Here is a 25,465-nt window from a genome sequence, read left to right as displayed (position 1 = left end):
GGGGAAATGATATCTTCCTTCGGAGACACCCAGAAGGATGAGACTGGGAGCAGACACTCGATGGAGAGGTTGGCTCCTGCTCTCGTCTTTCCTTCTTGGGGCTCCGTTTTCCTCCCTCTGTTACCCTGTTACCAGGAGAACAGATAATCCTCTCTCCCCTCATCATTTCTCCCTTCTTTCCCTAATAGCACAACTGGGTTATAATAAGGGAAAATGCTTTCAGCGAGGAAGTGCTATCGATTCTCCAACCCATTCTGCCGCCAGCTGGCCAGAGGGTGCGGGGAGGGAAGGGAGAAGCCTGCCTGGAGTAGAGCTTCCAGATTTCACAGCTGAGGGTGGCTGGGAGGGACCTGTCCAGCTGAGAGATGACACGTCCCCAAAGGCTGAGAACTGCCCTGACTCCCAGCACAGTGGGCCTCGGGCTCCACAGTCTTCTTCCGACTCCAAGGGCAGCAGAAACCGCAAGACCCTGCTCCCAGCTGCTCCTAAAGCTATGACCAAAATATGATGGCCGATGTTTCAGGACTTCCTGGACTCTGGGCCTTATGCTAAGCACTTTACAAGAATTATCTCATTCATCATCACAAAAGCCTGTGAAGATGGCATTGTTGTCATCTTCTCCCCCACCCACCCATCGCATACAGTGCGCGCGCGCACACACACACACGCGTCCAGGTTGATAGGGGTTCTAGGCCACACACCAGCAAGCAGCAGTGCCTGGACTTGCGTCCACCTCTCTGTGTCTGGCCTTAGTCTCCACCCCCAAGCCCCGGACACTCCACGGCTGCCAGGTGAGCAGAGCTGTCAGGACAGAAGCCTGCAGGGCCATTGCCACATCTCATTTTAATTTTACTGTGGTTTCAGAATGTGTCCACCCATTGGAATCACTTGAAGAGAATCAAAAGAAGAGGAGGAGGAGGAAAAGAGAAGAGAAAAAAAAAAACAAGACGAGACAGCTGTCTGTTATAACCCAGTAATTCTCCATCCGCTAGAAGAAGGAACCTCTCCTGGGTTCCTTGAACCCGAGTTGTTTTTGCAAAAACTCTTGAAGAGGAAGGTATGCATCAGCCATGACCACAAGGGTGGTGACCATGAGCTTAACTAATCAGGAGATGCCAGACGGGGCAATGAGACATTCAAGGCGGGGTCTAGTAATGTTAAGAAATATAAAATAAACAACTTGTGCAGCTGCTAACTGCTGATCTCTGCTTCTGTGCACGTAGCTTGCTTGCTCTGCTGAACTTGTGAGTAACCCCTGTCCTATATAAGCAACCCTGCCCCTGAGCTCGGGGCTGCAGTTCTCCCCTGTGTAGGTTGGCTGCAGTCCCTGCACAGGTAACAAAGCTCCTAATATTCAAAATTACTTTGTGGCCGAATGAGGTTGATTCTCCTGGGTTACAACACTGTCAAGGCCTTACCTCAAACCACTTGAATCAAAATCCCCAGGTATGGGGCTCAGACATCAGTATTTTTTTAAATCTCACCAGATGACTCTGAAGCACAGAAGGTAGGAGACGAAACAGAGAAGAGAAAACAAGACAAGAGGTGGGCCTGTAGGAAAATTTTTCTAAAATCTCAAAATTTTCAGTTGATGAGAAAGGAAGTCCTAAGCGGTTACCCATTCTCAAACAAGTCTTTGATCTGAGAGAGAGAGAGAGAGAGAGAGAGAGAGAGAGAGAGAGAGATCTTCTGTAGCTGGAGGCTATATTTCCACCCACAAGAACATCTTAGGCAAGTGGAGTTTCTGGCCACACCCACAACCAAGCAAAGGCTGGTGGCTGGGCTCAGACCCCCCTGGCTCCCAGGCCAATCTTGATTCCCCAGGACGCCTTCCAGTGGCCTGGTCCTTGCAGGCCCTCCCAGGATACTAACGCGCTGACATCGCCAGACCCCCAGCCTCTCGCCCAGGGCCCTGGGAGACTGGGACTAGAGTTAAACCTGAAATAGTAAAGAAAAACAGAACCAGGCAAAGAGTTATTCTTTGCTCTTCTGCTGTTTTCACTTGTTTTAAACACCTCTACCGTAGGGGTGGGTGCAGAGCACTGGATGGGGAGCTGCAGGTTTGAAAATGTGCCTGGAAGACAGAACAGGAGCCCAGGACCATGGCCTCTGCCTTCACCGTCCCTGCCAGACTCTGCGTCCCTGGGCTCCTCCAGGTCTAAAAAGCCCTGGAATGTTCTGATGGGTTCTAGGATCTTGACAAGCAGAAAATGCCATCCCCTGGCCAAACCCAAAAAGTTTGCTGGGACTCCCAGCAAACAAAACCAATTACATTGTATAACATTTAACAAACTTAAAATCGGCCCCTTTAACAACTTTGATGGCTCCCTGTCCAGCAGGCCTCTAACCTGGCTCAGAGTCAACAAAGGGCAAGGTGGCCCCTGCTGGGGTCACAATTAGGTGAGAAGTGTTCACACTGGGGCTAGAATTACCCAAAATCACACTTAAGCTGCCTATTAAAACCCAAACCCCGGGATGGCTGCATGGTGCCCAAGCTCACCCCAGGGTATTGGGGGAAGGGGCGGCCTAGTTACACCTGGGCAAAATGGAAAAGTGGCCTCCTGGGCCAGGGGCTTTGGAAATACAGAGGAGAGGCATCTGGGGCTTCCCAGCCTGCTCTGGGCTTAACCCCGGGGAGAGGCTCAGACAGTGATGCTCGGCTCCGCGGTGACAGTGGAGGGAAACTTGCCAGCGTCAGGCCGGGGTCGCCCTCACCCGGTGGGCCTGCCCCAGAGTGTTGCTATGGTCTGGCTCCCTGGCTGGGACTGGGACTGGGGCACTTTCATCAGCATGTACCTTTCTGGTGTGTTTGAGGAAATGACCTGAGCTCTCATTCCTCCTGGTCCCAACACTGTCAACCTGCCACTGGCCCTGGTCAAGGCAGAGCCGCTCCTACTGAGTCCAGAGCCGGAGCCCCAGACACGCCCACTGCCAGGCCGCCATTCCCAGGCGGCTCCAGGAGCGGGCAGCCCCTCCTCGCAGCGGCCTGTGTCCTGGTCGTCCTGCCCCAGCCCAGCCTGAGCAGCCTGTGCGAGGCCCGAGCTCCCACGAGCCGTCTGCACACCGCGCAGAGCCGAACGCTCCGCCGGGCGCTTTCCTTTGCGATGTTTCAAGTGCAAAACATCACCTTGTCCCCTCCACACGAGCCAGCATGCCAACGCCCAGAGAAGGCCTTCAGCGCTGCAGGGTCCACTCCCCTTGCCTTTGATAAGCTGGGTGGATGTCATTAGACGGTCTGCATAGGACCAACCGACACCGGCCAGGAGCGGTGCCGGGCTGTCTGTCGGGCTCGCCTCAGATCAGGCCCAGGCTAACGACGGGGTGGAATGGCCAACGCAGGGTCCCTCGTCTGGGGTGGGCTGGTCCAGCTGCTCACAGATGGGGCCTATCCCGAAAATGGCCAGCACCTCATGGGTCTGTGCCCCCCTTTTTCTTCCTAAGTCTGTCTCAATATTAGCTACAGCCGGTCTGCTGTGGTCATGTTTTGTTCTGTTTGTCACAAACCTCATTATTGAAAAATTCTCTGAGGTTAAAAAAGTGGAAGAATAGAAAACCTTAAAAAATAAGTCACTCCTTTATTTCTACTTCAAAATATACTATGTACATTTGAAACCCTAAGGGAAAGTAGAGCGGGAAATTATGCCATCATAAAAATAAAGTAAGATAAAAATAATGATTGCCCATTTCAGATGTGCCTCTCATCGGGCTGAAGGGGGCGAGAGCCGCCCGAGGGCAGTGCGGCTTTGGGGGGCCAGCCCTCCGGCGGTCTCGGGGCCGCCTCCCCGGGTCCCGTGTCTAAGAGTTGCTGGAGGGTTTTGAGGACTTGCTGTGGCTGTCCGGCGGCCAGCTCCTGCAGCCGGGAGCCCATCTGCTCCTGGAGGCGCCTGGACAGCCGACACACCACCGTGCGGACGTTCCCGCTGTGCCCGGGCAGGACCCCATTCCCGGTCATGTTGTCCAGGAAGTACCAGAGGACCGGAAGCACGTGGCGCTCCACGGCCTGGGGCTTTCGGGGGTACACGGCGGCCACCAGCACTGTCATGCGGAAAAAAAGAGAGTGACTTGAGTCAGGCGCTCTGTTCTTCTCCCACGCCCTCTCTTGGGACATCAACTCTGTCCCTCAAAGGGCGGGCGCAGGTAACCCTACAGCCACCCCAGCCGCCGCAAGGGGAGCAAGGGGGAGGTCAGAGCAGGCAGCACTAAGAACACGATCCTGATTAGCTACCTGCTCTGAGCACCTGTGACTGAAGGGTTCCTAAACTTCCACCCACACCGGAGGGTGAGAACTTTCCCAAGAGCCAGGCCCAGGCAGGGCTCCCCACTTCCACCACAGGGCAGGGGCCCGCCTGTTCCCAACAGCTCCCTTCCCTGCCCTGCCCCAGCCGCCACACTGCACTCCTCCCCTCCCAAAGGGAGGCATCAGTGCCACCCACCTGAGCTGCACATCCCCCGGGGTTCAGGGAGGGGGTCACCTGGCTGAGGGGGGTCTCTCGAGCTGGCAGAGACTGGCACTGGCCCTTCTGGGAGTCATCAGGAGGAAGAAACCCCATTAAACTTAAGCTTGCAAGGCAGCTGGAGTAATCAGCAAAGGGTTCGCTCCTGCTAAGCGCTGCTGTTATTAGTCTGCACCTGTGCCGGTTGACACTGCCTCTGTGCTCCAGGCTGACGCCTAGTTAACGCAGGCGCTGCATGGAAACTCGCGCTTGGGGTCTCTTGGAAATCCATGGAAAATAGATACAGTAAATAGATCATCTAAAGGGGGGTGCCCGCCCACCTCTGGGCCCCGTAAATGACCTACACAAGGACAGGTAGGCTTTCACCCAGAAAATACTGATTCTTGAGCAACAGAAAGGGTTCCTTGTCTGGTACCCAGGGTGGGGTAGTTATGTGGCCCCTTTCCTACCCCAGGCACCCACAGCATGGCACTGTGGCCGCACTGTGACCCCAGCCCTGCCTTACTGGCCTCACCAGCTTGGGGAAGGCCTGGCACCTGCATGGGAAGTAAGGGGCCACTCCGAGGTCACCGGGAGAACGAAACCAGGGCAAGCAGCCAGGCCAGGAGCAAGAGATGGGCGGCGGCGGAGCCTTCGGTCAGGCATGTGTGCTGAGCATCCCAGGGGCCCGGTGCTGTGAGGCCCTGGCTGGGCCAGCAGATGGAGGTGGGCACCGTGTGGGATGTGCTCTCTAGAGGCACATGAAACAGGGCAGGAGGGCTGGGAGGCAGAGGAAGGGTTGCCAGACCAAGTGGGCCTTGGAAGAGGGAGAGAAGGCTCTGCCGGCCAGGAGCCAGGCGTGGGCAGGGAGACCGGCCTCTGTAAGGGGCGGCATGCTGGCACCTAGGAGGCAAAGCCTAGGGCCGCTCGGGCAGAGGTAGCGCAGCGTGGAGGCGGAGGGCTTGGCGCTGCTGCCAAGTTCCTGGGGACAAATCCTGGGTTACCCGCCCAGGGACCTTGGGTACCTAACCTTTCTAAGCTGTTTTCCTTACTTCCTGGAGGGATAATCATGGGATTGTTATGAGGATGATTCGTTATGAGGTTGAGTGGGGTTGTTATGAGGATGAGTGATCCAGGACCTATAATTGGGGTTGGGGGAAAGGGGCAGGGTCTAGACTCCAGAGCAGTGGTTCTCAACCTTCCTAATGCCGCGACCCTTTAATACATTCCTCATGTTGTGGTGACCCCCAACCATAAAATTATTTTTGCTGCTACTTCATAACTGTAATTTTGCTACTGTTATGAATCGCCACTGGAAATATGTTCTCCAATGGTCTTAGGCGACCCCTGTGAAAAGGTCATTTGACCCCCAAAGGGGTTGTGACCCACAGGCTGAGAACCACTGCTCTAGAGGGACAGGCAGAGACAGGCCTTGTGGGCCACTCCAGGGAGCCTGGCCACTCTCCTGAAGTCTGCTGGGAACCATGCAAGGATCTAAGGGGGGGAGCATGATCCATCTGCATTTTAGGGGGAGGCCAGAGACCAGACTGAGTTCTGCCTCCTTCCCAGTTGGGACCTCCCTAAGACGGAGAAGAAGGCTCTGTGGGCAAGAAAGGTGATGCAAGCCAACTTCAGTAACCTGCCCAGGTCGGAGTTGGCAGGTGGCAAATGGGTCGGTCCCCCAAAGCCTGTGTCCCTTCCCTGCTGCCTCAAGGACCACAGGAGAAGGTCCAGCACTGGAATGAAACCACTCGAGGCCAATGCTGCAAACACCAAGCAGACAGGCTGGAGCGAGCTTTCCTTGGCTGAAGCTTGAACAGGGCCGAGCCGCCTCAGGCCGACCCCACCACCACGTAACAGTCCCGGCACCTGGCCGAGGGGTCGTGTGGGCTTGAAATCCAGCCCGTGCCCCACTCGCCAGGCCGCACGTGCCTAAGAAGAGGCAACTGCATCTCATTGTCATGACCACACTACTGGCGACTGAGCCGTGGGCCAGCAGGGCGGTGTCTGCCCAGAGGGGTCAGGCGCCCCTCGCACTAGCCCCAGGGAGGAAGGAAGGCATCGTGGTTTCTTAAGAACTCTCTTGGTTATGTGCAAACCTGCCTCATTCCGACCCAATGCAAAGACTGTCTTCTGGCAATGTAGGGATTCTCTTTAAAAGCCAGATGATCAAAACTTTTCAATGGTCCGTAATTATTTTTGGTCTAAGATAAGTGGGTTCAACCACTTGCCAGGAGAGAAGAATAGAGATTGACCGGAAGGCGGTAGGGGACGTGCTTGGGGTGCTCACCTGACAGACGGTCTGTGACATCCAGCAAAGCACGGCCACTCAGGAAGCGCACCCGCCCCGCAAACGCCTGCAGGAGGCAAAGGTTGTCTGAAAGAGACAGAGGGTGTGACGCTGCGGCTGAGCAATGGCACTGGCTCAGTGACAGGCACCCACGGCACCTACGTGGGGAAGAAGCCCTTTGGGATGCTACATTAATTGTTTTCAGGTCACAATGGGGCCACTTTAAGAAGTGAATGTAGCCCTGGCCGGTTTGGCTCAGTGACTAGAGCGTCAGCCTACAGACCAGAGAGGTCTGGGTTCGGTTCCCGCTGAGGGTACGTACCTCAGTTGCAGTTCATCCCCGGCCCCAGTTGGGGTTGTGTGGGTGGCAGCCACTCGATGTGTCCCTCTCACATCGATGTTTCTCTCTCTCTCTTCCTCCCTCTCTCCCTCCTGCTCTATCTGAAGATAAATGCAAAAGTGTCCTCATGTGAGAATGAAAAGTAAATAAAATAAGTAACTGTACGTGGGTTGTTTGGGGAAGACGGAGGGGCCTGGGGCAGTTAAAGAGGCTCCAGACAGACCTCACTTCCCCCCACAGATTTCCTTCCGGTGGTCGGTGCCCTCGACGTCTGTGAGCCCTCAGGGGGGTGGGGGAAGAGGGTGACAGATGGCTAGAGATAGATGAGAGGTAGGTAGATAGATAGATGATACTACAGAGATAATGATAGATAACTGATGGATTGATAGATGATAGAGATCATTGATGACAGATGATAGATAACAGGTAGATAGGTAATTGATAAGTGATTGATGATAGATGACGGATGATAGAGACAGATGGATAGATGGATATAGATGTGGAAATATATAAATATAATTTTAGGGGAAACTGAGGCACTGAGCCATGGTCACCCCAAAGGGTAGATAGAGACAGATGGATAGATGAGGGTTGGGGTCAGAGTTCAGAGATCATGGCTCTCCTCAAAACCTGAGCTTGAGCTCGAAGCAATAGGATGTGCCCGCAGCCAGGTGGCCGGTATTTCACACTTCACATTTATTGGTGTCCTCTGTGTGTAGGCATGGAGCTAGGAACCAAGTAAGACCTGTCCTCCTTCTCTTTCCCCTCAAGACGTGAACCCTAACACAGCAGGGAGCACCCTGCTTGAGTAACTAGAGCGGGGGGTGGGGGGGGGGGACAGGGTGGTATCTGCAGCTGCGGTGACCTGTCTCCCGCTCTCCGGACTTTCCCTGTGTAGGGCTGAAGTCCCATGTCCCGGGAATCCTCCCAGCCCTTGCAGACCAGGATGGTTGGTCACCGTATCAGGAGCAAAATCACCTGGCTGGCTCTGGAAGGGCCAGAGGAGGGACGTCAAAAGTTGGGGGAGGGGGCAAGTATTATCTCTCAATAGTCTCCCTATAACCTCACAGTGCAAGGCCCAGGCCCAGGCGACATGCTCGTGAGACAACCAAGCTTCTCCTGCCCCCGTTCCCCCGTTCACCTTTCAGAAGGCTGAGAAGAAAGACAGAGTTTCTGTCTTTTCCTAATTGTCCCAGGAGCCCAGCTCCCCCTGCTACCCAGCCTTGCCCATGGGGAACCTAGGGACCAAGCTCTTCCCCGCTTGGATCCTGAAGGAGTGTTCTTTACAGACAGGGACCACCTGTAAAATCACAGCAGAGGGGGGTTTCGGGGTAAAGAGGCCAGGCCCCCGCATTCTCTGATGTATTTCTAAAGCCAACTCCAGCTGGACCCCCAGGTGCTGAATTTAGAAGCTGCTCCCTCTTCCCCATCCCCGCTGATGTCTCCCAGCTTCTGAACCGGTTCAACTTGAAGCCCTGCCTTCCTCACAAAGGCATGCAGGGTGAAGGTGCCCCTCACCCAGGGAAGGTACCCTAATCTAGAGGGTACACAAGGTCGGACCGGCCCCTTCTGCCTCCGCCGTGACCTGGAGGCAGCCGGCGCTCCCCGCTCCAGCCGGGTGCGACCGCAGCAGGCACCGCAAACCCCATGGAGGCGGGGCAGCACCAACACGCGTTTTTCAGGACGTTGCTGTGGGTCTGGCAGCAGACCCCAGCAGATGTGTCCTGGGGTCCCAGGAGCTGTCCATCTCAAAACCAGATTTCTCTGTGCGGCGACAGCTATCAGGGACCGGCCTGAGGAAGTCTCTTCAGGTCAGCTGCACCTTTTCCAAACTCAGCACCGTCTCAGCACACCCCCCCCCCCCCAGCAACCATTCTGGCCAAGAGCTCACTCCCACTTCCCTTGCTCTCTTCCTGAGACCTGGAAGGTGTACAGAGGAGAAAATGTACATCTCTGCCGCTTACGAGTTCCACCCGTAAGGCAAGAATCTTTACAATAATGTACACTGGGAGATAAGAGAGATGCCAGCCTCTAGAATACTGCAGTTTGCAAGACGTGGGCTCAGGGTGTCTTGGTACAGCTGTAGTTGTATAAAAACAGGTTTTTCTATCATCAGCTGCATTATTGTGTGAGGTGCTTCAATGCCCCACCCCGCACCCCATCGCCAGCCGTGAGCTCACCTCTGAAGACAAGGACTTCTCCCTCCATGCTCTCCCCCCACACCACCCAGCCCAGGGCACTCTCTGGGTGCAGCTGGGCCTCATCCTCCTGGCCACTGACATGGCCTCCCAAGCGGGAAAGAAGTAAAGAACTTGGGGAATACTCGAAACTGCGCATCCCGCAGACATCGATGCCACCACAATGCCACAGTGCCCGTCGCACAACAGGTGCTCAATAAATGCTCATGGAGGACAGAGCAATGTTGAAGCACAGACACCCGTGTGCCCAAGCTGGTTTAGAGACCCAGAGCACCATGCCCAGGCGGCTGGCATCTCTTCCTCTGGCTACTTTCACGGCGAAGGGTGCTCACCTTTCCCCTCACACCCAGGGCTAATGTTGGGCAGGAAAGCCTGGAAGTTAAGGGTGCGGGCTCTGGGTTCAGATTGCCTAGGTCTGAATCTTGGCCCTTTCTCATTTTACTGTGTAACACTGGGCAAGTCACTCAGCCTCTCTACACCTCAGTTTACCCTTCTATAAAATGGGGGTATACTAGTACCTTCCTTACAGAGCTGCTGTGAGGATTAAATGAGTTAACATAATGCTTAGGATAGTGAGCATATAATTCCCATGTAAGTATCAGCTATTGTTGCTGCTATGACTATTATTACCCTAAAACACTCCGAAAGCCCAGCAAACTTCATGGTAGAGAGATCAATTAAGAGGCTGAAATCTAACTTTTGAAACCTTAACATCCGTGCTCTGTGAGCCTGGCCCAGGGTGTTCAGAGACTCGTCTGCACCACAAGGAGGCCATGGCTGGTTGTGGCGCTGCCCACACCAACGGGCAAGCCAAGCCCCGTGTTAGAGAGGACACAGCATGGCTGGCAGGCGAGACACCTGCCGTCCCTGGGCCTCGCCTCCCCTCTCTGCCATGGGGCAGAGTCCAGGGGCCTCGCACCTGCCCCGTCCAGCAAACCCCGAGGCCGCCTGGCCTCATCCTCCCCGGCTGCTGGGAGACCAGAGGAGAGCTTGAAGAAAGTGCATGTGAACACTGGCAGAGAGAAACCGGAATCACACTGGACTCCTGACAATAAGTTATGAGTTATCATGTCACACGGCTGACTCCTCTGCGGACACCAATACTACGTCTGCTCATCACAGCAAAAACGGAAGATCCACCTAAACAGAAAAGCAAGCTCTGGTGTGGCAGGTGTGGAGTGGGGAAAAGCAACTCACGCGTGTAATTATATGTAAATGCTTGTGCCGTGTCTTTTTTTTTTTAATCAGGATGCAGATTCAAATGTGGAATATAATCACAACCATGTGTACAAACAGGCACAGAAAAATATCTATGATGAAAAGTGCCAAATGTTAATAATGGTTTATTTTAGGAGTTGGGACTATAAGTGTTTTTTTTCCTCCAGATGCTTTGCATTTTTATTTTCTCAATAATTAATAAGTATACTTTTACAGTGGTAGAAAGCACACTTTATATTTTTAAATTAACTAGAAAGATTGCATAATAGCACAATTGTATTTACATTATGATTTTTTAACCAGGAAAAACTGTATGCATGTAGACAAGAAATAGAAGATAAGAGAGATGTTTTTAAGCAGCTGGTGTAGAGGGTGGGCAACATGGAGGAATTTGTAAATTCCATTAACGATGTAAGTTTGGTCACATAACTTATATAAGGTGATAAGTTTAAAGTCAGAGAGAAAGTAGCCGAAGTAGTCTGAAGCCACCCACTTTTGAGCTTCTCTGCTCTCTCCAGCACTGGCCAGGGACTGCAGTCAATTACGAGGACTTTGGGGGCTCAGAAGCCTGAATGTGGGAGTCTGACCAGGAGCAGGTGAGCTGTCAGCAGTCTGAGGTTTTAACTAGTAAGGTTTCTTCTGTAACTCACCCAGTAACAGAGCCAAAGGACCAGCTGGTTGGCTCAGGAACTGCCTGGATACCTGGCCTCACCCCTGGAGAAGCCCCAAGGCTAGCAGGGGCAAAGGGCAGAGGTCAGGGAGCAAGGTGGCCAACATGTCTCCTTCCTCACCATCCCCCCGAAAGGGGAAATGGGCAGAAATTCCACATGCTCTGTAACCAATATACCACCTGACCCTAAAAAAAAAGCCTAAAAGCTAGAAGAGATGTGGCAGCTGAGTTGACCTTATTGCTGAATTCCAGAAGGAAGCGGGACCTTAAGAAGTCGCTGCAGAAGGCCAGCCCCCGGTTAGGCTGCGCAGCCTGGACTTCGTGCCAGGAGCGGCCTAGCCAAGCCGTGCTCTTGACTGCTCGGCCCGGTAGAGCAGGACGGACACAGCATGTTGAGCTGTTGCTCTGAAGTATTTCACAGGTTCTCTCCAGCTCGGAGCCCAGAATCCCTCGTGGGGCATGAGGACCAGGCTTGGGACAAACCCCCTCTGCTCAAAGGGCTCCATGCCACTTCCAGGACGGGGTGCACAGGGTGCTCAGGGTCCCCCCAGGAACCGCTGGGGCCCCCAGGCTCGGCCTGGGAGATCTGGAAGGAAGGTTAACGCCCCCTCTCTTCTGTCCCACCTGCCCCACCTCTGCTTCTACCACCCAACCCCAGGGACAGTGCAGGTTTAGTTGCCTGCATCAGGCTCAGACCATTCCACACATGGGAACCAGTGCCGGAAAGTTTACGTCTACCCCTGGCACACCCTGGCATGAGGAATTCTCCTTGTTGGCAGCCTAGATCCTTTCTGTTCTGACCTAAGTGGACATGGAAATCGGCTCATCACTTCATAGTTAAGAATGCTTCTAAAACCAATGTTGCTGGTGAGCTGAGAGGGTGTGGCTCACACCTGTTCAAATGACAGGGTGCTAAGACCCAAAGCGGCACACCGTGGCCCCTCCGTCCCTCTGAGGCCCACCCCATTCCATTCCAGCCTGGCCCTGACCTAAGGAGGGAGGAAGCTCCCTCACCCCTGCTTTCATTCCCCCGGCACCAAGTCCTGCAGCTGATGGGCCAGAGGGCGCAAAGTTAGCCCCACTCAGGACACCCTGTCCCGGGAGGAAATGAGAACGCTAGGTGTCTTCCTGGCGACTGCAACCTGCCTCGAGGTGTAGTCAGATCACAAAAGCAGGCCACCCCCTGAACCCCCTTCCAGGGTGCCCGGCCCAGCTGCATACAGCAGAACCCCAAGTAGAGGGACCCCAGCCTTGTGACCATGTGACACACCAGATCCTGGCACCAGAAGCTCAGAGCTCCCACGCGCTCAACGAGGCCAGCCCGAGGGCAAACACCGAAAGGAAAACACCTGGAGGGGAAGGGTTAAAAGCTCCTCTCCCCGACAAGGGTGCTCATCCTCTGCAAACAGCTCAAGCCCATTTTGCTGGGTGTAGGTTTTCCCAGTAAATCCAGGTCCTGCGGTGATTTACCGAGAGCCTTGGTTACTGGCAACAGCGATCTCACTTACCCACAGCAGCCCTGAGAACAAGCCATAATTTACAGCTGGATTTACGGCGTTTGTTCTACAGCAACAAACCCAGCAAATCATAAATTCCCTCTGAGATGAAGAGAGGAAATTGACAATATTTATGAACTCGAGAGGCGGAGGAGGGCCTGGCCAGGCCTTTGATTTGTAACTGAAACTTCTCCTGGAGGCTCCAGCCAAGGACACGGTGCTGCCCCAGCCCCAGGGAGCTGGACAGGATGAGGGCGGAGGAGGTCGTGGGCCAGGCAGGGTTCCAGCCTCACCGTGGGGATGCTCTGTGGGCGCTAAAGACAGGACATTGCTCTGTGCTCATCAGGACACACAGCAACGAGGCAGAAACGGTTCTCAGATCCTAAGCTCTCACATCAAGGCAAGACCCATTTGCGACACGCCGTGGTTTACTGGTTGGGACCTCTGTCTACATTCTCATACATTCCCAGGTATGCTGGGAGCTTTGAATGTGCACCTCAGCCTGTGTACTACACAGTACACTGTGTAGTCAGCCAGATGCACTACATACCACCTTCAAGTCATCTACAAAGGGAATGGGGAACAGAAGTCTCTGCACCCCAAATTCTACCTAATGTTCAAGAACCAAGATGTGATACAGCAAAGCCCGTGGGGAACTGGGGAGCCTTTCCCGATGTCTCTCCCATAGCTCCTCCTCTTTTCTTTTCATTCCTCCCCAACCCCTCCCGTTTCACCCCCACCCCTCACACCAAATCACTCCCACCTGAAGCTCTGGCCCCAAACAGTTTTACTAAAAGGCAACGCTCACCCATGTCCCCCTCAGAAAGCCAGTGGGACCCCAGCCTGACGCCTGTGCCAGGCCCACCCGCCCGTCGGCTGTGTCCTCTCCAACAGGCTTGCCCACCGTCTCACCAGCACCTCCTGGTCCCCATACAAGCCACACCCACTGCTACCGTCTCTACCACTAAGACAGTTTTGACAGCTCTTCCCAACTCCTTCCTGGCAATCCTGACCCATTTCCCTTCAACACCTTGTTGGCTCACTCACGTGGGTGCTGAGTGACCTTGGGTGAGTCGTTTACGTCACGTGTACTAAAGGAGGCAAGACTACCTCATCTCCACGTCTCTACTTCTCCCCATCAAGGACACAGGTGGATGTGACATGGAAAAGCTGCCAACCAAGAACCTCAGAGGCCCTGGGCGGCCCCCAGCGCCCGAGGCTGCCTCCGGGAACCCGAACAGCGCCTTTCACCGCTCTGCTGAGTCCCGAGCAGGAAGGTGGGCCCAGCCTCGGCCGGCACCAAGGAGGGAGCCAGCTGCCCACAGAGCCCAGCAGGGGCCCCAGCAGGAGGCTCACCCAGACTCTCAATCACTGCGTCCAGCGCAGACACGGCGGCGGCGTAAACCCCCGAGTTCTTGGAGTTGAGGTTGTCTGCAATGGCGATGATGAGGGAGAGCAGCATGGGGCGCAAGCTCTCTCCGAGGAGGGGAACCATCTTGGTGAAGGCCTCCAGCGCCCACTGGTTCACTTTCCTGTTGGAATCCTGAAGCCTCGGCGTGAAAGCATCAAAAACCTGTCGAGGGAACAGAAACCAAGAGCCCGTGGGAACCCGAGCTGGGCAGGAGTCCCACACCCCGACCAAGCACCCTTAGCAGGGATGCTCCCTGCATCCCTGCCAGGGGCATCCAGCCTACGCCAGAACATTCTCCGTGGTTAGGAGTTCACCTCCTCAAAGCGGGCAGGGGTGCGGGAAGGAAGAACCACTACATCCTGAGCACCCACTGTGTGCGAGCTTGGGAGCATCTCCGCGCTCTCCCTCCCTGGGATGATCTTAACAACCCACGAGGCATGTGTTCTCATCCTCACTTCACCACTAAAAACAAAACCAAAGCTGAGGCTGAAAGAGGGGAAACCCTTGCCCAGATCACAGAGCTAGAAAGAAATTTGAATGAAAACCCAGGTCCGCGGCCTTCATGCCTGTGTCTCAACTGCTCTGCTACGTGGCTTGAGCACCCGCAACCACGCTCCTGGAAGAATTGAGCACGTGTTCTGTTTTCCAGCCTGTGAAAGGCCGGTGCCCACTCCTCACCCATCCTGGCCCACTCGCCCGGCCAACTACATGCTCTGCCCCAAAATGTCATGCACACAGCTAGACCAGTAGTGGCCATGGCCACAGCATCCTTCCCTTCTGCCCTCCTCCCCACAAATCTCCAAGAGGGCTAAGAGATGCCAGGTAGGAGTCAGTGCCCTTACCCCCTTTAGCTACTTCCAAGTAGTGTTAGAGCGATACCAAGGCAACTGGATAGCAAATCCTTGTTGGGGTCTGGCACAATGTCTAACCTGTTCAGAGTTCTCCACATTGAAGTTGCCCCCTGGGGAGAGGCAGGTGGGAGGGCGGGGGGGGGGGCACGCTCACCTGGGCCAGGTTGGCGGCGATGAGCTCCGGCCTGGCCTTGCAGTGCTCAAGGAGCTGCCTCACGCCTTCCATCCGAGCCGGGGGGTCCTTGGCCTCCAGCAGCCGCGCCAGCTCTCGGAGCTGCTCCGCCAACTCCGAGCCACCCCACCTGGAAGAGCACAGCCCCACCAGCCTCGGGCCATTGGAGCGGAGCCTAAAAGGAAGGAGCATCTGACCTGGGCAGCCCCAGGGCATGGACATGCCGCTTATCCCAAGACCTTCCCACAGACAGGGGGGGCTTGGGAACTCAAGAAACCCCCTCTACCTGGGGGACAACAATAGGGTTGCCTAGAGCCCCGGGGCACAGGGCTCTCTCCCTGCCTTCCTTGTTCTCCTTTCAGAAGGCAGGTAAAGAACCGGAGAGAGCTTGGAGTGAGAACTGGAGTCCACAGAAGGATCACTGGGCACGTTTCATCTAAGAGTGGGGAAGATCTTGCCAGGTGCCTGAATCCTGACCCCCTGCTCAGTCCTCCAGTAACCAGGGGAATGTTAGGAACCCTTGTTCTCGTAGGCTGGGATCGCACGCCCACCATGCCCCCGGCCCACTCCAGCCAGCATGAGAGCAGCTCCACACGGAACTCCCAGCCCCCACCCCCGCTCCCCAAGCTCAGAGCGGGCCCTTGCGCTCACGCCTTAGGCCGGAGTCCCACCTGACAGAACCCAGCATCATTCATTCTGTCGTTAATTCCAGACCTGCTGGGCCCTGAACAATGAGATGTGAGCCCTGGGGCTCACAGACCCATGGGAGACAGGACAGCTAAGTGAGCAGACTGACAGGGGTCTGAAGAACGGGCGACCTGTCCACCCAGAGGACACGGGGCACAGACTGTCAGAGAAAGCTTCTGGGAGAAGGGGAATGTCGTGGCGTCTTGTGGAATAGGCACATTGTAGGTGCAGGTGGCCCCGCACAGGGCAGAGAACCAGCAGAAGCAAAGGCCGTAGAGAGAACAAGGAGGGGCCGGGAACAGGGCTGCTCTGTGTGGCCGCGGGGACGAGGCGAGGACAGATGACAGGATGTGCGGGAGAGAGCCGGAAGCTACTCTCCAGGAGGCGGGGGGCTCCCCTGGGTCCCTGCTAAGGGGTTCAGATGCAGGAGTGACCTTGGGAGTCCAGCTTGGTTTCGAAGCCCCCCAGCAGCCGCCCTCCAGCCCTTCGGCCCATTCCTCCTCGTCCTCCGTTGTCCCAGCTCTGCCTGTAAATGAGCGCCAGGCCCGCCCCGTGGGGGGATCTGCTGCTCTGGGTGAATGAGAAACACACAGCCACACGGCGGCCTGCCCCACACATGCTCCACCAACGCTAGTGGAGCTGCAGCCCTCAGCCAAGAACGCAGGAGCCACTTCCGCTGGCAGGGGCCCCTGGCCCAGGACGGGTCTCCCGAGCTTGGGGCGGGCATACGTCCACACTCCCTCCCAGAGCCACCCAGCTGCCTCCATCAGTCTTGGAGGTGGAGCCCCAGAGAGACAAGAGCAGCCGTACCCGCCCTCACCGGGCAGCCCGTTCTCCCACAGTGCCAGACTCCTGGACACCTTGCGGCCTTTGGCAGATGGCAGTTCATCACTATCTTCTAGTCCCTTGAAAAGACAAACAGAACTTGAAGCAAAAGGAGCAGCCTCTGGGGAAGGGCCAGGAACTCCAGCCCGACCATCACCTCCCCCACCTGGAAGGGCCCCCAGGATGCAGCTGTGCCTTCCAGAGCTGGTCGTTGGAGCCCAGATCCCCATTTCACAGATGGAGACGTGGAGGCCCAGGGAGGCTCAAAGGACACAGGCAGTGAGGGGCAGGACCAGGCTGAGCAAATGCAAGGGAATCACACTCACCTCGCCCGGCAGGGCTCACGGGTGAAATGCAAGACTCAGGAGTGCAGCCCCGCCCCTGGCCCTGACGGGCATGAGGCCGCCAGGCTCAGCTCTGGTCCCCGCCCACTACCCGCTCACACCCACCAACTCACCCGCTGTCTGATGGCCGCCATGACCTTCCGCAGGTCGTGGGATGGGAGGGACTGTTTCAGAAATGCGTCAAACTTCGTGTTCGACATCAAGGTGGTCACCATCTTCCGCCCATAAAACCTGCCGTGGGAAGAAGGGCCAGGTGAAGAATCAGCCACAGAAATGCAGCACAAATCTGTTTACGACTTCACATGGTTTTCTAATTACAGTAAGGGAGGTCTTAACACAGTCTCTAATTATGGCAAGAATCCCTGCCCAGTTAAAAACTAGATTCATAAAAAAATAAACACCATTCACACTCTCACTACAGGGAAAACCACTATTACATTTTTACATGTTTTCTTATAGTTTTTTCCATATATATACATTTAGTTGAGATCAGAATGTATATACAACTTGTATCCAGCTTTTTTCATGTTACCATTTCTCATCTTACTGTGTCACCCTTTTTTTTTTTTTTTTCTAATCCTCACCCGAGGACATTTTTCCACTTTTTTTCAGGTAGAGTGGGAGGGAGAGAGAGGAACAGAGAGCGAGAGAAACATCGATGTGAAAGGAACACATCGAGTGGCTGCCACCCGCACAACCGACCAGGGCCGGGGACAAACTGCAACCGAGGTACGTGCCCTTAGCGGGAACCGAACCCAGGTCTCTCAGGACCGCAGGGTGACGCTCTAACCGCTGAGCCAAACCGGCCAGGGCTGTGTCACCCTTTTTAATGGCTACATAGTATTTCGTTGGGTGGCTATACCAAAATGTGCATAACTTTTTTCTAGTATGGGATATTTAGAAGTCTGAGGAAGGGCCCGGCTGGTATGGCTCAGTGGTTGAGCGTCAACCCATGCACCAAGAGGTTACCGGTTTGATTCCCGGTCAGGGCACATGCCCAGGTTGTAGGCCTGATCCCCAGTGTGGGGCATGCAGGAAGTGGCCAATCGATGTTCTCTCTCATTGATGTTTCTATCTCTCCCTCTCCCTTCCTCTCTCTCTAAATTCAGTAAAGAAAAAAAAAATTTTTTTTAAGTCTGAGGAAGGTTGCAGTGGGGTGGTACTCGAGAGAGTGGTCAACTCTACCTGGTGAATAGTGGTGGGTGGGGAAGGAAATCAAGGAGGACTTCATAGAAGAGGTGACCCTTGGGATGGGACTCAAAAGATGAGTAAGGGTTCACAAATGGGACGGGATTGGGGAGTAGGGAGGAGGGGAACATTCTAGGGTCCATAAGACAGGCTGGCCCATCAGCAGACGTGTACCTGGAGAAAGGAAGGCAGTGGCTGGACTCGGGAACAGAATAGGATGGAGAAGAAGGTAGGACCAGTTTAGAGAGATGGGAAAGAGTTGGGCTTTAGCCCACAGGCAGTGGGAAGCTGAGGAATGATCTGATTTGCACATTGATCAAAATGTCTCTGGCAGCAGAGTGGAGAATGAATCTTTGGGGATAAGTCTGGGGCCAGGAGACCTATTTAAGGGGCCACCATAATAACCCAGGCAAGAGATGATAAAGGATTGAAGCAAGGCAGTAGAGTGGAATAAGAAGGGATGATCAGATTCAAGAGCTGCTAAAGAAGTTGAAACTGCAGGACTTGGTAGTTGATTGGAGACAGAGCTTGAAACATTGAAAATGGTCATATTTTGCTCAACTAAAGACAATATGGATTGTAAAATGCACCATTAATTTATTTTCCACTGAGGAAAAAGAGAAAACTCTGGCAACGCCCACTGCCTGCCACGACACTGCCTCAGGGGTGAAGACAACCCTTCCATGTGTGACTGCAGAAACAGAAGGTAGCATTACTTGAGGGTAGTATCCTTCCTTAGGTTGGGTAAAGTACTTGCTGGTTGCTTTGCAAGAAAATGCAGAATTTTGGTCATTCCTTCAAAGGTGAATTTGCATTAATATCTAATTTATACCCCATCACTCCATTTCCATGCCTTTTCTCGTATGCAATAATTTTCATTTCAATGCTGAGTTATAGTGTAAGGTTTCTAAGACATTTTAAACAGTAATTAAATTCAACAATTCCCCACAGAGCATCCACAGTGACTTCTTAAAATAAATATGAAAGGCTAACAAGGAAAGAAAAGTTCATAGTGGAGTTCCTACAGTGCAGAATTTAATTCAAAGGTTATACCATGAGCAACAATGACCAAGCTTGCAAAGGTGCAGATAGTAAAACCTCAGTCATAATTGCTCCCTGGTCAATAACTGGGAGATGCCTTTGATTGGAAGATATTAAAATGCAGGGCAGAAATGAGTCTGAGAATCAGTGAAGTATGAAATTCCCCTGCTGCGTCCTAGATGGCTCTGTAAACAACAGTGACTTTTAACAATAGAGGGAACACAGCCAAAGAAGCAGGCTTTGGGGAGAAGGCAATGAGTTCATTCAGAGACACTTTGCCCTGAAGGTGACAACTGGACATCCTGGCAATGGGTCTGATGGAAGCATCAGAGATAAGGGACTGAGGGTGTGGGCTGGAGCCACCGGAAGTGATGACACCATTCAGGGAAAGTCGAAAGAGGGGGACAAGAAGACTTCCGGTCAAGATGGTGTGTAGGTAAACACAGTGTCGCGTCCTCCCACAACCACATCAAAGTTACAACTAAACTACAGAACAGCCATCATTCAAAACCTCCTGAAATCAAGCTGAAGGGAAGTCCTACAACTACGAAATTAAAGAAAAAGCCTCATCGACATTGGTAGGAGGCGTGACAGGCTGGTCTCACACCCACGTGTGGTAGATAAAAATTAGGATACCTCGGCTGGGAAGGTCCTCCCTGAGGACTGAGGGGTCCCCATCCCATACCAGGCACCCAGTTCAGGGATCCAGGACCAGAAAAAGAAGTCTCCATAACTTCTGGCTGGAAAAACCAGCGGGAACTGAAGCTGAGGGAGGCTGAGGCAGCTGGAGCCCCAGGCAGCTGCTCTTAAAGGGCCTGCACACAGCCTTACTCGAAGGGCCTGCACACAGACTTACTCGAACTCGCACCCTCCAGGTTCTAGCATTGGGGAGGCAGCTTGAAAGGCACCAGAGACATATGGGGCAGAACCGAGCTGTTTGGCATTGGAGCGGGTGCTGGAGAGGGGGCTTTCTCCTGGACAAACATGCTATCAGAGGCCCTTGTTCCTTTGGTGAGCCCTTCCCTGGGGTGGCAGACAGCCGCCATATCTGGGACTCCAGCAACCTGGCTCACACTGGTAGCCCCGCCCTGGTGACTCCCTGAGGCCCCGCCCCACCCAACTTTCAGGCCCACTCAAGCTGTTGCCAGTTGCTTAACCATAGGATTGGCCTGTCTTGGATCCTGCTTCAGGTTTTCCTAAATTCTTTCAAACAAGCAGCATCTGGTCTCAGCTAGCCCCATACCTCTTGTTAAGTAATACATAAAAACAAACACAGGGAGGCAGCCAAAATGAGAAGATGAAGAAATAGGTTGCAAAGGAAGGAACAGAACAAAACTCCAGGAAAAAAACTAAGCAAAATGAAGATAAGCAACCTAACAGATGCTGAGTTCAAAATATTGCTTATAAGGATGCTCAATGAACTTAGTGAGGGCCTCAGTGAACTTAGTGAGTGCCTCAAAAGCATAAAAAGGATCAGTCATAAATGAAGGATGCACAGTCAGAAATAAAGGAGACTGAAATAAAGAATAATTTACACAAATTCAATTGTAGAGTAGGTAAAGCCAAGAAGCAAACCATTGATTTGGAATATAAGGAAGCAAAAAAAAACACCCAATCAGAACAGCAAAAAGAAAAAAGAATCCAAAAGAATGAGGACAGTGTAAGAAGCCTCTGGGACAACTTTAACATGCTAACATTCGCATCTTGGGGGTGCCAGAAAAAGAGAGAGAACAAGAAATGAAAAACCTATTTGAAACAATAATGACAGAAAACTTCCCTAACTTGGTGAAGGAAACAGACATACAAGTCCAGGAAGCACAGAGAGTCCCAAACAAGATGAACTCCAAAAGGCCCACACCAAGACACATCATCATCAAAATGCAAAAGGTTCAAGACAAAGAGAGAATCTTAACAGCAGCAAGAGAAAAGCAGTTAGTTACCTACAAGGGAGTTCCCATAAGACTGTCAGCTGATTTCTCAAAAGAAACTTTGCAGGCCAGAAGAGAGTGTCAAGAAATATTCAGACTGATGAAAAGCAAGAACCTATAACCAAGATTGCTCTGTCTTACAAAGCTGTCATTTAGAATCAATAGCCATATAGTTTCCCAAACAAGAAAAAGCTAAAGAAGTTCATCACCATCAAACCACTATTATATGAAATGTTGAAGGGTCTTCTTGAAGAAAAAGATAAAAAATATAAACAAACAAAATGGCAATGAATACATATCTATTGACAATTGAATCTACAAACAAAATGAACAGGCAGAACAGAAACATTCTCATAGATACAGAGAACATTTTGTTGGTTGCCAGCTGGGAGGGGGGTTGGGAGAATGGGTGAAAAAGGTGAAGGGATTAAGAAGCACAAATTGGTTGTTAGACTGACAAACTTCAAAGGGAAAGGGGGGTGGGAGGAGGGAAGAGAGAAACCAAAGAACTTATATGTATCTATGCATAACTAATGGACCCAGACAACAGTGTGGGGAAAGGCAGGAGGGAGGCGGCAGTGGGGAGGAGGGGGTCAATAGGGGAAAAATGAGGAACATCTGTAATACATTCAACAATAAAGATAAATTTTAAAAAAAGAAAGAGGGGACAAGGACTAGAGGCACTCCTGTGGCCACCTACACACAGAGGGCGGGGCGGGGGGGAAATAGCCACAGAAGGACGAGAACCAGCACCATAGAAACTGAGAAGCTTAAAGTTCCAGGAAGGAGCATGAAGTGTCAACATCATCCAATGTAAGAAGAGGTCAGATGGAGAAGGTATTAGATCTGGAGAGATGTGGGACTTTGATTTCCATCCTCCACCAACAATTAAAACCAGCCAACCAAAACCTTCTTCCTCCCTGACAATACTGCTCATTTCAGTAAAAGGGAATGAGCAAGTTGTTCAGTTTACAAACCTAAATGGCATCTTTGTTCCCTCCTTGAAAGCCTCACCACCCATCTCCTGTTGGCTCTGCCTTCCAAACATACCCAAGTCCACCTCTCCTCCTGTGGCCAGTCTCTAGCACCTCACATCTGAACGCCAGGGTAGCCATCAGTCTGTGCCCACCTACACCCTGCCTCCACTCCCCCACTACCAATCCTCCAGTGAGCAGCCGGAGAGGGATTTTTTTGTTTTGTTTTTTGTTTTTATAAAAGGCTAGCAAGCATATAAAGAAACACTCAAACTAGTAATCAGGGGGAAAGCACTGTGAAACAATGAACTGGCATTTTACCCATTAGATCAATAAAAGTTAAAGATCCAGATATTGCACAGTGTGAGGATGTAGACGCATCTTGGGCACTGCAGGAGGGGGGCAGAGGGAGCAGCATGCAGGAGGGGGCAGAGGGAGCAGCATGCAGGAGGGGGGCAGAGGGAGCAGCATGCAGGAGGGGGGCAGAGGGAGAGCATGCAGGAGGGGGCAGAGGGAGCAGCATGCAGGAGGGGGGCAGAGGGAGAGCATGCAGGAGGGGGGCAGAGGGAGCAGCATGCAGGAGGGGGGCAGAGGGAGCAGCATGCAGGAGGGGGCAGAGGGAGAGCATGCAGGAGGGGGACAGAGGGAGCATCATGCAGGAGGGGGGAAGAGGGAGCAGCATGCAGGAGGGGGGCAGAGGGAGAGCATGCAGAGGGGGACAGAGGGAGCAGCATGCAGGCAGGGGGAAGAGGGAGCAGCATGCAGGAGGGGGGCAGAGAGAGAGCATGCAGGAGGGGGACAGAGGGAGCAGCATGCAGGAGGGGGGCAGAGGGAGCAGCATGCAGGAGGGGGGCAGAGGGAGCAGCATGCAGGAGGGGGGCAGAGGGAGAGCATGCAGGAGGGAGGCAGAGAGAGAGCATGCAGGAGGGGGGCAGAGGGAGCAGCATGCAGGAGGGGGGCAGAGGGAGCAGCATGCAGGAGGGGGACAGAGGGAGCAGCATGCAGGAGGGGGACAGAGGGAGCAGCATGCAGGAGGGGGCAGAGGGAGCAGCATGCAGGAGGGGGACAGAGGGAGCAGCATGCAGGAGGGGGACAGAGGGAGCAGCATGCAGGAGGGGGACAGAGGGAGCAGCATGCAGGAGGGGGACAGAGGGAGCAGCATGCAGGAGGGGGCAGAGGGAGAGCATGCAGGAGGGGGGCAGAGGGAGAGCATGCAGGAGGGAGGCAGAGGGAGAGCATGCAGGAGGGGGCAGAGGGAGAGCATGCAGGAGGGGGCAGAGGGAGCAGCATGCAGGAGGGAGGCAGAGAGAGAGCATGCAGGAGGGGGCAGAGGGAGAGCATGCAGGAGGGGGCAGAGGGAGCAGCATGCAGGAGGGGGCAGAGAGAGAGCATGCAGGAGGGAGGCAGAGAGAGAGCATGCAGGAGGGAGGCAGAGGGAGAGCATGCAGGAGGGGGGCAGAGGGAGAGCATGCAGGAGGGAGGCAGAGGGAGAGCATGCAGGAGGGAGGCAGAGAGAGAGCATGCAGGAGGGGGCAGAGGGAGAGCATGCAGGAGGGAGGCAGAGGGAGAGCATGCAGGAGGGGGGCAGAGGGAGAGCATGCAGGAGGGGGCAGAGAGAGAGCATGCAGGAGGGAGGCAGAGAGAGAGCATGCAGGAGGGGGCAGAGGGAGAGCATGCAGGAGGGGGCAGAGGGAGCAGCATGCAGGAGGGGGGCAGAGGGAGAGCATGCAGGAGGGGGCAGAGGGAGAGCATGCAGGAGGGGGCAGAGGGAGCAGCATGCAGGAGGGAGGCAGAGAGAGAGCATGCAGGAGGGAGGCAGAGGGAGAGCATGCAGGAGGGGGGCAGAGAGAGAGCATGCAGGAGGGAGGCAGAGGGAGAGCATGCAGGAGGGGGGCAGAGGGAGCAGCATGCAGGAGGGAGGCAGAGAGAGAGCATGCAGAGGGAGGCAGAGGGAGAGCATGCAGGAGGGGGGCAGAGAGAGAGCATGCAGGAGGGAGGCAGAGGGAGAGCATGCAGGAGGGGGCAGAGGGAGCAGCATGCAGGAGGGGGCAGAGGGAGCAGCATGCAGGAGGGAGGCAGAGGGAGAGCATGCAGGAGGGGGGCAGAGGGAGAGCATGCAGGAGGGGGGCAGAGGGAGAGCATGCAGGAGGGGGCAGAGGGAGCAGCATGCAGGAGGGGGCAGAGGGAGCAGCATGCAGGAGGGGGCAGAGGGAGAGCATGCAGGAGGGAGGCAGAGGGAGAGCATGCAGGAGGGGGCAGAGGGAGAGCATGCAGGAGGGAGGCAGAGGGAGAGCATGCAGGAGGGGGCAGAGGGAGAGCATGCAGGAGGGGGACAGAGGGAGCAGCATGCAGGAGGGGGCAGAGGGAGCAGCATGCAGGAGGGGGGAAGAGAGAGGGCATGCAGGAGAGCTCCTTGCAATGCTTGGGCTGCCTAGGTGGACACATGTCCCTGACCACAGTCCTGCTCCTGGGCACATTCCCAGAGTTGTTCTCCCTAAACTTTGTATGGGGCACTGCTGAGGATATAGGTGCAGCCCTGTCCAGAGGGTGGCAGGAATATCACGCACTGCGTCCTCCAGGGTGGGCCCTCAGGCGGTACCGTGAATGTGCCTGCCTGGAACGCAGCCCAGAACCAGAGTGGACGGTCCCTGGGGTTGTGCAAGGCCAGGCGCGGTCTGCAGATGAGGTGGTAGCAGGCCGTGAACTCAGAAATGGGATTAACCTGACACTAACCCTGGGCTTTAGACAGTCAACCAGGACCCGCCACTCTCCTGCTTAATTTCATCTAATAGCACCTCATGCTTCTACTAAAACATCACACCTGAACCAAAATCCCTCTCCTGGCCACGGCCTGTGAGGCCCTCCGTGGCCTGGCCCTGCCCTGCCCTCATCACCCAGCCTGGCCCTGGTCTTCCTTGAACACCAAGCTTATTCCCACGCAGGGGCCTTTGCACCATTTCCTTTGCCTGGGTCACTCACAGCCCAGACCCTCAGAGAGCTGAGTTCTCAACTCAAACATCACTCCTTACAAAGGTCTGCCCGACTCTGTCTGTCGTAACCCCCACCCCAGTCACATTCCATCCTGTTTGCTCCTCTATGTCCCTTATCTGTGTCTAAAATTAGCATAGCTATTTATTTGTGTATTGTTCGTCTACCGCACTAGGAGGCAATCTCTAAGACAGCAGAGCCCTAATTCTTGCCCACTGTCATATTCGTAGTAATGAAAAGAGTGCTCATTAACTATCTCTTGAAGAATGACTAGTCTCTACAGAGAGTGGAGCCCGGTGGGGAGCAGGACCGCAGCGGCCGAGGGAGAAGGGGGGGTGGAAAGTGCAGGTGGGATCCTGCCCGTCCCCGAGCAGGCCTGGCCATGACACTGGGGAGAGACGGGGCGCTTGT

General features: G+C 54.2%; 1 protein-coding gene and 1 long non-coding RNA gene across 2 annotated transcripts in view; one reads left to right on the top strand and one right to left on the bottom strand.

Annotated features, from left to right (window-relative positions):
• The first annotated feature begins 683 nt into the window (after positions 1 to 683).
• Positions 684 to 943, top strand: LOC118631193. The gene is made up of 2 exons (XR_004959744.1): positions 684 to 791; positions 865 to 943. It is a non-coding gene; the product is annotated as an uncharacterized LOC118631193 (long non-coding RNA).
• A 2,742-nt stretch (positions 944 to 3,685) lies between these two features.
• The window catches only part of TOGARAM2 (TOG array regulator of axonemal microtubules 2), a 39,935-nt gene continuing 18,155 nt past the window's right edge, over positions 3,686 to 25,465 (bottom strand). The window contains exons 13-18 of the mRNA XM_036263451.1: positions 17,049 to 17,166; positions 16,577 to 16,671; positions 15,062 to 15,254; positions 14,002 to 14,218; positions 6,724 to 6,810; positions 3,686 to 4,035 (exon numbers count right to left, since the gene is read on the bottom strand). Coding sequence (XP_036119344.1) covers positions 3,686 to 4,035; positions 6,724 to 6,810; positions 14,002 to 14,218; positions 15,062 to 15,254; positions 16,577 to 16,671; positions 17,049 to 17,166 — 1,060 coding nt within the window. The remainder of the gene's footprint in view (positions 4,036 to 6,723; positions 6,811 to 14,001; positions 14,219 to 15,061; positions 15,255 to 16,576; positions 16,672 to 17,048; positions 17,167 to 25,465) is intronic.

Source organism: Molossus molossus, unplaced genomic scaffold (genome assembly GCF_014108415.1).
Source record: "Molossus molossus isolate mMolMol1 unplaced genomic scaffold, mMolMol1.p scaffold_m16_p_15, whole genome shotgun sequence".
In the NCBI taxonomy this organism is placed as follows: Eukaryota; Metazoa; Chordata; class Mammalia; order Chiroptera; family Molossidae; genus Molossus; species Molossus molossus.
This window is presented reverse-complemented; position numbering and strand designations above follow the sequence as displayed.